The sequence below is a fragment of the Citrus clementina genome, unplaced genomic scaffold (genome assembly GCF_000493195.1).
Source record: "Citrus clementina cultivar Clemenules unplaced genomic scaffold, Citrus_clementina_v1.0 scaffold_9, whole genome shotgun sequence".
NCBI lineage: Eukaryota > Viridiplantae > Streptophyta > Magnoliopsida > Sapindales > Rutaceae > Citrus > Citrus x clementina.
The window spans coordinates 2,345,724-2,358,648 of NW_006261964.1; the positions used below are offsets into that span (position 1 = coordinate 2,345,724).

The following is a 12,925-nucleotide window of genomic DNA, read 5'->3' on the forward strand; positions in this document are numbered from 1 at the left end:
AAAGAATAGAAAACATTATTATAGGAGGTTAATATTATAAAAGCAAGTTAAAAGAAACAAAAAGTAATAGCATGAGTATCAATAATTTAACAACATGATACATATTTTGAGGTATTTTATAAAATAAAGGGATTAAATAAATATTAACCTCAAAAGATGAGGACTCAAAGAGCTTTTACCATTTAATTAACTTTGTATTGAGCAAAATTAAAAGTTGTTGATTGATAATTATTTTTCAAAAATGTAAAAGTGATTAAATATTAGCCATAAGATTGAGATAAACAATTTAAATGGGACTAATTCTTTTATACTTGACTTTTATAAATATACAAAATTCTATTAATAGTATGATCTAAAATCTACCAGAATTAGCCTTGATTAGCAAAATAAGAGTAAGCGCAATCTAGAAATTGGCTCCGGAAATGAAAAAAAAAAAAAAAATCTGTTCCAAAGAAATTTAGAAATTATTTAATTACCTCCATATCGAACCCTTCTTATAAACAAGGTCAAAGAAAGGATAAGTGAGAACTACTACCAATTGAGGGGTGGTTCGGATAAGATAACGACACTAGGAATATATAATTGCAAACCTTTTCAATGAATCAATAACAATTCATCCATAAATAAAAAACTACAATCGACCCTTCAGCATCAAATGGATCTTGATGCAAAGAAATTGCCAATACATTATTCGAAATCGAAGACGATCATCACGTCGAATCAAATCAACGACTACTTTATACAACACAGTTTAATAATAGTACCACTATATTATAATACACTTAAAACAAAGAGCCTTCAAGAATTAATTGATCACATTGCACTTCTTTCTGATCTCTCCTGAATTACCCGTAAGAACTCCAATGGCTCCCATTCTCTTCATGGACAGACCAAACTCCATGAAAAACCTTTTCGAATCGAGCAACACATTGACAAAGTTTCTGGCACCCTTGTCAGTTAAAAGTGCAGCATCAGATTGGAACAGTCCTTTATGTTGCGTCAGGATTTTGAAGTAATTGGTATCAAAAGACAAGTCGCTGCCGGGGTCCATTCCCACTGCAGTTTTGTTATCTTCTACGTTTCTACATTTGGTTCTCAAGAATGCAGCATAAGTAGGATTCAATGATGGATCTGCATCACCTTTTCCGGTGAAATTGTACAGCCTGTCGCGGAAGAATCTGCAGCGACCAACTCCAAGAGTATGTCCACCTGCCCATGTCATAGCCAATGCACTCTAAATTTATAAATATTTTCAGATCAATTTTATTCAAGAAATTATTTGCGCTAAGGAGGAAGCCAAAGGCTGTTCTCCGAATTTCTTTTAGTTGAAATTTGTCGATTACAATCCCATACAAGTAAAATTCAAAGTTTTAGAAAGCCATCCGATAGCCTATAAATATACACCTAATAAATCATTAACTGACTAGTAGCTTCATATCAAAATTTTGACTGTAATTAACTTTTAACGATAAAAATGTGGTTTGGTTAATTGCTTTTAATTTATTTATCGTTACCTGATAAAACGACTAGGTCATGAACAGTAAGGCCGTTGTTTTCAAAAGATTGTTGGAGACTACTGAAGTTGAAGAAGGGGGAAGGCATATCCCTATTCGCTTCCGAAGCAAGCGAAATTCTACCGTCTCTTCTTCCTGTAAGCACTTCCCACAATGTCCTCTTAAACTGTAGCATATAATATCACCACAATATAGCGGCATGAGAAAGTGTTTTTTTTCTTTTTCCTTTTTAAATAGTTAATTTAATTTAGAACTTACTTGGAAGGAAACGGAGTCTCTAGCAGCGAGAGCTACAATATCAGCACATGAAACAATTCCGGGGCATTTCTTCTCAAGCTCAGTTTTGACTTCTTCTATAACATCAAATCCTCCAAGGGTTTCGTTCGGAAGTGCATCCTTTTCCCCTGAGTTGCTTTCTGTTGAGTCTATCAATACCGAGGCATCGCAACCCTAAGACAAAATCAATCAAATCACAAGCTTATTAATCTTGTAAAGCATGCATTTGTGATACATGTTTTTTATTTCTTCGTATTTAAAAAGAATGTGACTTCTCTTCGGACCAGAGCTTTCATTTAAAACAAATTTATATATGTATATTATCACGAGATGAGTGTTTTGCACAGCAACCCGTACGGCACTTAGATAATTTTTCTGTTTAAGGTAAATTTTAGCGGCCGTAACAATATGCTGACGTGCTGGTATTGAAAAGAACAAATAATGTTTGCAAAATATCTTTAGGGTGAATAAAAATTTCTAATTATCACTATAAAAATCGCTATGACTAATAATAAATGAAGATGACATGTGTTATTGTTACCCTAACAAAACAATCGTGGAAATGCACTCTAAGTAATTTTGCTGCCAAAGTTGGATTGAGTGCAGCATTTTTCCAAACGATATTGTGCACAATGTTTTCAGCCTCGGGGCAAGTTTCCTCGTAAAAATTTTTCCTCAATTCCCCTCCACTGCAAGCTCCTAAAACTGCTATCAAAGAGATCAAGAAGAAAATTGAGCTAGCCTTCATTTTTTTCTCTTTCCTTTTTTTTTTTTTTCCCAGTTTCTCTGTTTGAGCTGATTAAAGGTGCTCGGTATTCTTGTAAAAGTTTAGAATACATGGCACCCTTTTATACTGTGTACTGATCTGTCTTTCCCCGCAAACTATACATCGCTTATTGCTTGGAAACAGCTCGGATGAATCGTCACAAGTTTCATTTTGACTTTTTGTTACTTCTAAGTATTCTCTCGTATTTTTATAATGTTAATTAGTCGTTTGACCTTAGCACAACGAATAAATTAAGAATAGAATGTATAATAATATTATTTAATTGTTTGACCTTGATACAATGAATTAATTAAGAATAGGAATTGAACTATTCACACCCTTTTGAAAACCTCTTAAAACTTCTTACAAAAGTATATCACATTAAAAATATACATAGATTACAGTAGTTTTAACAACATTCACTTTAATTCCACAAGTAACCCAGTATTTTTACTTCTCAAAATAAATCATTGTAAGAACAAAATTCTTTTATAAAATAAAAATTTCACCAGATTAATTTGCAATGCATGTCTCCTGTGCGAGAATCACTTTCAATTTCCTTGAACTTCTTTTGCTTTTGGTAAAAAAAATTCGTAACATTTTTTTAAAAACTTTCTTCTATCATTCCTTTGGGAAAAAAATAAACATTAGGATACAGTTATTAATTTTGAAATAAAATATAAAAAATAATGACTAACTAGAAACAGTAAAGGTTTTAATTAAGTTAGGGATTTTGATGTTGATTGATAAGAATGATAATTATGATACAGGGGTTTATATAAAATATATAACATTTTAAACTTAATTAGGATTAAAATAGTAGTGGTACACATCCTAAAATTTCATCCCAAATAATATGACATTCATTTATTGGTTGGTCAAATAATTTAATTCATTCATTTAGAATTTATGAAAAATCACTAACGACTTAATGAATGACACAATACGCGTCACGTCATTTTTGTTAAAATTTTGAGATGTATATATAGCATGAGTCTTGATTAGGTGCGTGCTGTCGCGCACGTTATTGTGTGAAACGAGCCACGTGTCACCTAATCATTGGCTAGCTTCGCACAGCTCGGCCAATAATTAGGTGATACGTGACCCATCGCATAATAACGTGCGCGGCAGCACGCACGTGATCAGATTCGTATATATTACACATTTTGTAAGTTAATTGGGCTAGGGTTAATTTATTATTATAACATATTTCTTCTGAGTTGATCAATTTGAAATTTCACTTTAATTGTATGGTCCAAACTACCTTCCACCTGGGGAAGGTACCCCTGCCTGATTATGCCGTGTTGTGGTCTAGCTGTCAGATTGAAAAGTAATGAAATCTAGCTTCAAGCAGAAGGACGCGCTCTAGATGAAGAAGAATGGCCTGCCTCGTAAGTGATAGCTCTTAATTAGGTCATAGCTCAAGGTAACGAATAAGTTGAATGCGAAAAACGGGTACAACTTGCTAGTTGAAACAGTTAAACGTTGAAGGAATAAAAAATAATGGGCTTGCTGCAACATGACAAAGTGGCGCCATGTTGCCACATTTGACCACCAATTTGCGAATGCATACTTGTTTTTATTTTTATTTTTGTTTTTTGCGAATACTTGTTAAATAATCATGACAACAGGTCAATAGAGACGAGAACTTAGAGGAAACAATGGCAATAATAAGAAATTATGCATCATTTGACGAGAGGATGATCATCAAGTGTTGTGGTCTGGCATGGAGAAAATAATAATAACAAAAATTGCACGCTTGTTGAATCATTAGCATCATATAGGTTAAGTGTATTTAGTTTTTTGTTAGTCCACAAAATTGAACTAGCCCAGCCGACATAGATCATAACCACAATGGCGGATTCTGATCATCTTGCACGTAGCTATTAAACGTTTTCAATTTAATTAATACACCCTCTTTTTATTCATAAATTCATGATATTCATAAACTTATTTTTTTTTAAATAAGAAATATATGTTGAAACATGCGCAATTTTCTGATGATCATTTGACTTGATCCACCATTCTGCATGCTTCCATGGTGATATTATATATATTTTTATTCTCGAAACCCATGCTTTCATGTGAAGTCAAGTCAAGTACCTATAAGAAGCTCAGTCAAATTACACTAAAAAAAAGCATCAAGTCTTTTTCCCATTAGTTTTTTTTTTGGTTGGTTTGACTTAGAAAATGCATGCTCTGGTGATGAAGATGTTTAATTCAAAAGATTATTAAATATTGTAACGACAGGAAAGAGTCGAATTCCAGCAGAAATTGCTTACGGAGTTAACATTCGACGGGATAGGAATGTTAATCATAATATCCATGGTCAATTATCGATGAGGTTGACTGATTAAAATACATATAATCTTTTCGTCAAAGCCAAGTTTGATTAATTCCACCGGATGGCATTTTCCGAACTCCATTATCATTACTTTAGGATAATTAACCAGCCATAATGGTCAATTCAATTTTTTTTTTTTTTTAAATTGCATTTGGCAATTGCACTAACGTTCTTATTGGCTAGTTCTGGAAATATGGACCACCATCGACGAAAAATCTGGAGCAGTTGTCATTTTTCAGTCGTCAGCAAACATAATAGGAGTAGGGACAACGTGTGAGGTTGGATCGGAGATGATCACGAGAAATTGTTTTCTAGCTTGCTAATCTAATGACTTTGGAATACATTCATTCAAATATTGAACATACCAATATACGGATTTACGTTTTGCAAATTATGGCAAGATAGATAGCAAAAGATGTAATTTTCCGGATGGTCATTCCCAACACATCAACGCCTATGGCTCTTTTCCTTTAATTTTCTTCTTTGAATTTTTCTTTGGTTAATCATTTTAAAACTATATATATATATATATATCACGTGTTGTTAACATTTACATGGTTCATGTCATCGAAATCAAATGGTTGTTATTTGTGGAAAGAGAGTTGCTAGAAATTTTGTAAATCCCATTGCAATGAGATATTGTTATGATTTGTATTGTTTCTTGTAACAAATACAATAAAATCTCAATAAATTAATAGCTTGGGGATGATAAAAAAAATTTATTAAATTTAAATTGATTGATAAATTATGAAAATGTTCATTATTTTGGAAAAAAATATGATCATATTTATAGTATTGATTTACCTTCAGTTGTTATCTATTATGTTTTTTTATGAATAAGAGTTTTCTTTTAAGAAGATTTTTTAATAGTTATTTGCTTTATATTAATAGTAATAAGATCATTGTACGGTTCTTATTTTTCCATGCTAAAGATGATAATTATACTATACAAACCATTTCAAACGAAGAAGTAGACGATATTGACATTGAATAATTTCTTGTACCAACTATGATTTTTTGTTCGCATTACAAAAAAAGTAAAAAAATGAGAACTAAGTCGAAATTAATTTAAAAAAGAAGCAAACACTGCAGAGAGCATATTTTACCCAAGTCATAAAGATATATCATATGGATTTTGTTATATACTAGGTAATTATTAATTTATATAACAAGTGGGTCCTATAAAAAAAAAACGCGAATTTTTTTAAAAAAATTATTTTATAAATTTATGAAATTATTAATTTATCACTTTGTCCACCAAAAAAAATCATAATTTAATCCAATCAATTTCTTTTAAGAAATAATTTATTGAGATTTTATTATAAATAGTTACTGATTCTCATGTTTACATTTCTCAACCAGTAATTGCTTCGACTTATTTTCCAACAACAATGTTCTTTCTACAAAAACAATTCCCATCTCATACATGTTGCTTTTTTTCACTGCGTGATCGGATTGCTTTTTAGTAGATTGGATTGCATACTAAACACCCCTAAATTCCTACATCTACTTCCTATCCTTTCGTTCTTAGTTCATTTTTTTTCTTTCATTATGCTGTAGTTTTAGTAATTCAATTATTTCTTATATGCTGCTATAATCACCTACATTTTATGCCAATTGCAACAACCAAATTGTAAATACCCTACTAACTACTTGCTTCAACAAATACTTGTTTCGACTAACTAATTTATTGTTATATTCAGCAACATTTTCTTATTTCCTTAAACAAAATAATTGCAACATTAACAGTTCCCATCTAATGATCTGTATTCTCAATTTACTTCATCTGCTACGTGACCCCTTCACACCTGCACGATATTGCTCCTTTTCATCTAACGATGACTTCACCACAAGACAAATAAAGGGGGTATGGTGCCTAAGGGGCATGATAGGTGGAGCCTATGTTGTTCAAATTAAATTATATAATTCCAATTTTTTTCTTTCTTTTTTTTTTTTTTATTATAAATCTGAGATATAGATGATGTTTATGTGACGATGATTCCATTTTCTTTGGAATCAATAATATTTTTGCATTTGTAGAAAAAAGAAATAAAAAGGGGCACTTATTAAGTTTTTTTATTGCCACATAACTTGTTATGTAGTGAAAATTAAGGAACCTAAAGCTTCAAAAGTATGGCATTGACATCACTCTCATCTTATTGTGTTACTATTAGTGTTACGTGCCCAAATTCCATAGGTCTGACATGCTTGCTAGTGACTTCTTTTTCGCAAATGCATGAACAAATCTCTCAGGATTTAACCAATCGAAGGCTCCCACGAACAAACAAACCCATTAATTGGCGTTCAAACTTCGAAGTGGGACTTATTGGACATCTTTTTAAATTTATCCATTGATTTTGGAGCACGTAATCATAAGGACACCGACTGCCAACAAGGCAATATTCTTGCTCTTGCACCGCCCTCTCTTTATTGCAATGGTGTCAATTAGCAGCAAACACGAATGTGATTGCAGGATTTCGCTCCATATTTGCAAACCCATCATGGCCACTTTCATTTATGAGTGGTTCAATGCGCACTGAGAAACATGCATGATGAAGTAAACCATTTTGCTAAAAGTGCTGCACTGACTCTTTTTAGTGGTGGCTTGGAGCAAAAATATACAAATTTTCGCATAATTATGACCGAAATTAATAGTAAAAGGATTAAGTAAACTTTGCTTGGTCACATAATTATACTCCACCATGTTATCTAGAAGACCATAATGAAGTATTGCAGAGTCTGTTAATAATAGTCAGTATAGTCTTACTTAGCCAACAGGATTCATAATTCTTGCTGTGTTTCTCATGGACGTGAAGTAGTAATATGCTTTCTGTTTACTAGCAGTTATAACATAACTACAAAATCATGATGAGAAGATTTCAAGAGCTTTGAACTTCTAATCATGAAGTACTCTTTGATTTCTAATCAAGTTGGTGTCTGGTGAAGTTGAATGATGTGGTTGATGTAAACTAAATAAACTAATGCTAACAAAAGCAATTTCTACAGTGCCGAGGCTGAAATGTATACAACTTCTTATAGTTCTTATATTTGTACATTGTGGAGAATATTGGCAATAATTGTGTATTCTTCAGCTTTTGAATGACATTATCTCAAGAGCCTCCCTTGTCTGTCCAAGAATGTTGAATACTGTTGCCGCAATGTGAGATGGTGTAAGACCAGCTTGAGCCAACTGGTCAGCAGGTGATCCATGGTCAATATATCGATCAGGGAGTACAAGTGGTCTCCACTGCAAAGAATAATGCAACGACACAACTTAGTAATCGGTAGCTAAATCAATCCATAATCTTGTTTACTTCCAACAATATATGAAAAGGCATAGTACTTTTAGTGTTTTATTGATTGATCAAGTCATTTCCAAGCATTTCCAAATTTCAAACTCTTCACACTTTCCCGAGTGAAAAATGCATTAAGATTCTGAACGTACCTTGACTGTGCCATCAAGAAGACCATCGAGAGCGAGGAACTGAACAACATGAGATCCAAAACCCCCAATTGATCCTTCCTCCACAGTAATCAAAACTTCATGTGATTTTGCCAAGCTACGAATGAGGGCATGATCCAGTGGTTTACAGAATCGAGCATCAGCTACAGTCAGCCGTAACCCATTGGATTCCAATAAAGCAGAAGCAGCTAAACAGCTCTGAACGGCTGTACCATAGCCCAAGAGTGCGACTCTTTCACCTTCAATCAGTATCCTGCCTTTGCCAACCTGCATGAAAATAACAAGCATTATTGAAATTATGTTATATTACATTCTTGAGTTTTTCCTTTGCTACACGATCAGCAACTATAGACTTAGTTGAAGGTTACCTCAAGAGGAATGCCTTTGTTTCCTGGTGGCAGCTCAACACCAATCCCATTTCCTCTTGGGTAACGGAAACAGCTAGGGCGGTCATCTATAGCAGCAGCAGTGGCAACCATGTGAAAAAGCTCTGCCTCATCAGAAGGAGCCATTACCACCATGTTCGGAAGGCATGCCATAAAAGTGACATCAAAAGACCCACAATGTGTGGGACCATCAGCTCCAACAAGTCCAGCTCTGTCCATTGCAAATCTTACAGGCAGCTTCTGCAAATCCACATCATGTACCACCTGTGGCAAACACAACCAGAGAAAGCATTCTTAGTGGACTCTAAGCTCAAGTTCAACTCAACTATTACAGAGTGATATGATATCAACAGAATAAAAGTGAAAGCAACAAGTGGCTTACCTGGTCGTATGCCCTCTGCATGAAAGAAGAGTAGATTGCACAAAAAGGTTTAAGGCCTTCACAGGCCAGACCAGCGGCAAAAGTAACAGCGTGCTGTTCTGCTATCCCAACATCAAAGCATCTAGTAGGGAAACGGCGAAGGAAGAGATTCAGCCCTGTTCCTCCTCCCATTGCAGCATGGATAGCAACAACATCTTTGTCCACCTCAGCTTCTGCAATCAAAGCCTCTGCAAAGTATGTTGTATAAGACTGGGTCCTGGCACTGGATTTGAATTGCTTTCCAGTGGCCAGATCAAACTTTGCCACACCTACAAAATCAAATCAAGTGTAAATCATTCTCTTATTTACTATATAATGAACATATCCAATGCTATAGTCTTGTATTCAAATTTGTGAAAACAATTTACCATGGTACTTGTCCGCAGCCTTTTCAGCATAGGGATATCCTCTGCCTTTCTCAGTGACAACATGAATCAGAACTGGACCTGTTGTTTTAGTATTCTTAACCTCTTCAAGAATGGCAACAAGGTCATCTACATTGTGACCATCAACAGGACCGATATAATAGAGTCCAAGCTCTTCAAACAGTGTTGATCCAGAACCACTGATCATTCCACGAGCATATTCGTCAACTTTTGCAGCCAGTTCATGCATAGGCCCACCTATTTGCTTGGTAACTCCCTGCAGTTATATTATTCACAGTGTATTAGTTCCAATTTCAATTAGTGTTGAGGATGTTTTTACACTATTGGTCAAAAGAATGTCCAGTATTCCTCACCTTTGCAACCTCTCTGAGTTCTCTGAGAGGCCTGTTTGATTGCAATCTGCTGAGAGCACTGCTCAAAGCACCTACAGGTGGTATGGGCCCATCTAGAGTAGCAGTGGGTAAAGAAACCTGCTTGTTGTCATTAAGAATAACAATCATGTCAGAATCTAGGTACCCAGCGTTGTTCATGGCTTCATAGGCTTGGCCTGCAGTCATGGCACCATCACCAATAACAGCAACCACATTATTCTTTCTTCCTTTAAGGTCCCTACCCACAGCCATTCCTGTGGAACCAAAAGAATCTCAGAGTATGTCATATAAATTGAACCACAGCTCTGGTATTAACCATAGTACCATGAGACCTGGACACAAAAAGCTGAAACCAAGAAATAAAAGAAAATCTGCTATAAAATCATGTTCAATTGCCACTCTCCACGATTTGGAAGTTAGGTAGGATATACTAAATCTTCTTTTACTAAAACATAAATCTCCCCTATCAGGTAATTAATGAATAAATGGGGCCGTATCCCTGTCATTTAGTTAAAAACTAAAATTTTATTATTATTATTATTATTTTAAAGAGAATTACAAACTTTTTGAACAGAATAGTAGAGGGAGTTAACGAAAGAATCTGTTAAGACTATGGCACCTACAATACACTAAACTAGGAAATCTGAGATCTTATTCAAGTCCAATACACGATCTTGTTCTAATAACATTAGCTTATTTCACCAGTTTGAAGGGGACAGATTATTACCCAATCCGGCAGAGATACTAGTAGAACTGTGGCCGGTTCCAAAGCAATCATATTCACTCTCAGACCTTTTAGTGAATCCAGAAAGGCCATCTGTTTGCCTCATTGTATGCATCTTATCCCTTCTCCCAGTCAAGATTTTATGAGGGTAAGTCTGCAAATGAATGATAACACAATCAAAGTAAGAACAACTGTCTTCCGGTTTTGCTAACTGTAAACAAGTCTCTCCACCCTCTACACAAGGCAACAAAAGAAGGAAACGGGGAAAGTGAAAACTGAACCTGATGACCGACATCCCACAGTATCCGGTCTTTGGGAGCATTGAAAACATAATGAAGGGCCACGGTAAGCTCAATCACACCAAGACTTGAGCCCAAGTGACCCCCGGTTTTCGAAACATTGAATATGACATCGGCCCGCAACTCATCTGCCAGTTGCTTCAGCTCCTAAATTCATGGCAAGTACAAAGGTTCACACGTATAAAATATAAAGAAATAAGTTTTTTGGTACGTAAAAGAGATATGAATTGTATTCTTTAGAGTTTAAGTACCCTGATGGATAGATTTTTCATGTGAATTGGATAGTTTATGGTGTCCAAGAGAGGTGTTGGTGGTCTTTGTGAGTGATACTCTCCTCTTTCTGAAAGTGATGCACAAACCCCATTTGGCCTTTTCTTGAGCTGTATCTAATGAAATTAAAAAAAAAAAAAAAACACCCATTTCTTTCAGAAAATTTTATTTTGACAGAAACTCAAAATTCCAAATCAATAAGAAACAAACAAACAAACAAGCAATAAAATGAAAATAACATCTTGGTGGGCTCTTTTTCATCAACAACCAATAAAAGATTATTCCTACACCAACATACACGTAACAAAAGCTTCTGCTTCAATTAAAAAAAAAAAAACTGTTACTTGCAAACCTGATGATTGTCGAGCTTTTGTGAGAAATGGGAAAAAAGAGCTGCTCCAAAGAAATGAGAAGTAACAGGAGAAGATTTGTGGGGATCCGAATTTGTTGCTTTGCTGACATAAGTCGGGAATGAGAATGCGGAGAGAGCCATAACAGCTATTGCATAGAAGAACCCACAAAAGAAAACATCACGCAGTCAGTGAAGAATAATATGCTAACGATGAAAAATTAGTATATAATTAAAAACGCTCGTGACTGGTGAGTCTTCTTCTCACAGTAAATGTATTCAGTGCTTGCTGGTGCTGACTGCCGCTGAAGTGAAGAGGTTGAATATAAATATTAAATATATTAAAAAAATAAAATAAACAAATGAAGGAAGAAATCTGAATGCGCGTTTGTGGTTGATAATGCTGAAGGGAAATTTAGTGGGTCTGTTAAAGGATGAAGTTCTTAGAGGACACAACAAATTTGAATGCTTTTGTTTGTTCGGCCTACGTATTCAGAAGCTGTGTCTTTTTTTTTACCGGGAAAAATGTTTTCTTTCGGAACCAAAGAAAGTTGGAAGGTCATTTTTCATTGGGCCACGTTTCAATAGAGATCGCGTGTGGATAGATTGCTAGATAGATATGCGATATTATTGTACCGCAATCTAAAATGGTCGTGAGATCTGGTAGGGCTGAGTTTTTTTTTTTTTTTTTTTAATTACATGAGAATATTGTTTAAGTTATAATTCATATTACATAAGATTATAATTAATATTTATAAATTAGATTATTATAAGAATTAATTTACATCAATACTAATGAAACGCTGTCCAAATTTTACCCTCACAAATATTCGAAGAATGTCTATTCCTTACACTTGAATAAAAGAGAAAATTATTTTCACTTAAATTTAATTAAGAAAAAAAATACCCCTACAATATATTTGTGAAAGTACGACACTTAAAAAACAACAGCTCTGACCACTCGACCAAAGGCCGAGTTTATTATAACTGAGTAGTTCTGTTTTCTCATTGGTTGGTAATAATTTGGTGAGATTTTACACTTGAGGCCAGTGTTTTTAGGGTAATTTTTAAAAACCTCCCCTGAGGTTTGGGCTTGTTACAAGTAGATGGCGAGAATTGATTTATTTATAAAAAATCCCCTACCGTCAGTTAAGTTTAACATTGACCGTTAGTTGACCGTGCAAAGATAATATTACCCTTAACAATAGTTTGTAAACGAAAATAACTAAAAAAAAACCAAAATTATTGGTGCAAAAAGCACAAATCCTATTTTTTGACAATTTTATCCTTGTCAATTCTAAAAATTTACAATATCATAGATAAAGATTATGACTATTTCATTTTAAAATTTTTAAT

At 34.3% G+C, this 12,925-nt stretch overlaps 2 protein-coding genes across 3 annotated transcripts; both read right to left on the reverse strand.

Annotated features, from left to right (window-relative positions):
* Positions 1 to 805: 805 nt before the first annotated feature.
* On the reverse strand, positions 806 to 2,555 carry LOC18032359 (peroxidase 24). Its single transcript, XM_006419638.2, has 4 exons — positions 2,332 to 2,555; positions 1,773 to 1,964; positions 1,515 to 1,680; positions 806 to 1,209 (listed from the first exon to the last, which is right to left on the reverse strand). Exons 1-4 carry the CDS (start codon positions 2,536 to 2,538, stop codon positions 806 to 808), a joined length of 969 nt encoding a protein of 322 aa, XP_006419701.1. The 5' UTR covers positions 2,539 to 2,555.
* A 5,330-nt stretch (positions 2,556 to 7,885) lies between these two features.
* LOC18032353 (probable 1-deoxy-D-xylulose-5-phosphate synthase, chloroplastic) lies at positions 7,886 to 12,155 on the reverse strand. Of its 2 annotated transcripts, XM_024182198.1 has the most exons (11): positions 11,838 to 12,155; positions 11,573 to 11,718; positions 11,202 to 11,336; positions 10,933 to 11,097; positions 10,655 to 10,805; positions 9,910 to 10,181; positions 9,539 to 9,812; positions 9,132 to 9,439; positions 8,732 to 9,013; positions 8,346 to 8,630; positions 7,886 to 8,147 (listed from the first exon to the last, which is right to left on the reverse strand). In XM_024182198.1, exons 2-11 carry the CDS (start codon positions 11,711 to 11,713, stop codon positions 7,989 to 7,991), a joined length of 2,172 nt encoding a protein of 723 aa, XP_024037966.1. In that variant the 5' UTR covers positions 11,714 to 11,718; positions 11,838 to 12,155; the 3' UTR covers positions 7,886 to 7,988. The 2 variants fall into 2 exon arrangements, with proteins under 2 accessions (XP_024037966.1, XP_006419702.1); XM_006419639.2 differs by having other exon boundaries at positions 11,573 to 12,155.
* Between the last annotated feature and the right edge of the window lie 770 nt (positions 12,156 to 12,925).

Excerpts from the sequence above, each read along its gene's own strand:
- LOC18032359 (XM_006419638.2), bottom strand. The coding sequence starts at position 2,538 with ATGAAGGCTAGCTCAATTTTCTTCTTGATCTCTTTGATAGCAGTTTTA. Across the intron at positions 1,681-1,772 it reads GAGACTCCGTTTCCTTCCAA|TTTAAGAGGACATTGTGGGA; the intron begins GTAAGTTCTAAA and ends TATATGCTACAG. Across the intron at positions 1,210-1,514 it reads TGACCTAGTCGTTTTATCAG|GTGGACATACTCTTGGAGTT; the intron begins GTAACGATAAAT and ends TGACATGGGCAG.
- LOC18032353 (XM_024182198.1), bottom strand. The coding sequence starts at position 11,713 with ATGGCTCTCTCCGCATTCTCATTCCCGACTTATGTCAGCAAAGCAACA. Across the intron at positions 11,337-11,572 it reads AAAAGCTCGACAATCATCAG|ATACAGCTCAAGAAAAGGCC; the intron begins GTTTGCAAGTAA and ends TAATTTCATTAG. Across the intron at positions 9,014-9,131 it reads TGCAGAGGGCATACGACCAG|GTGGTACATGATGTGGATTT; the intron begins GTAAGCCACTTG and ends TGTTTGCCACAG.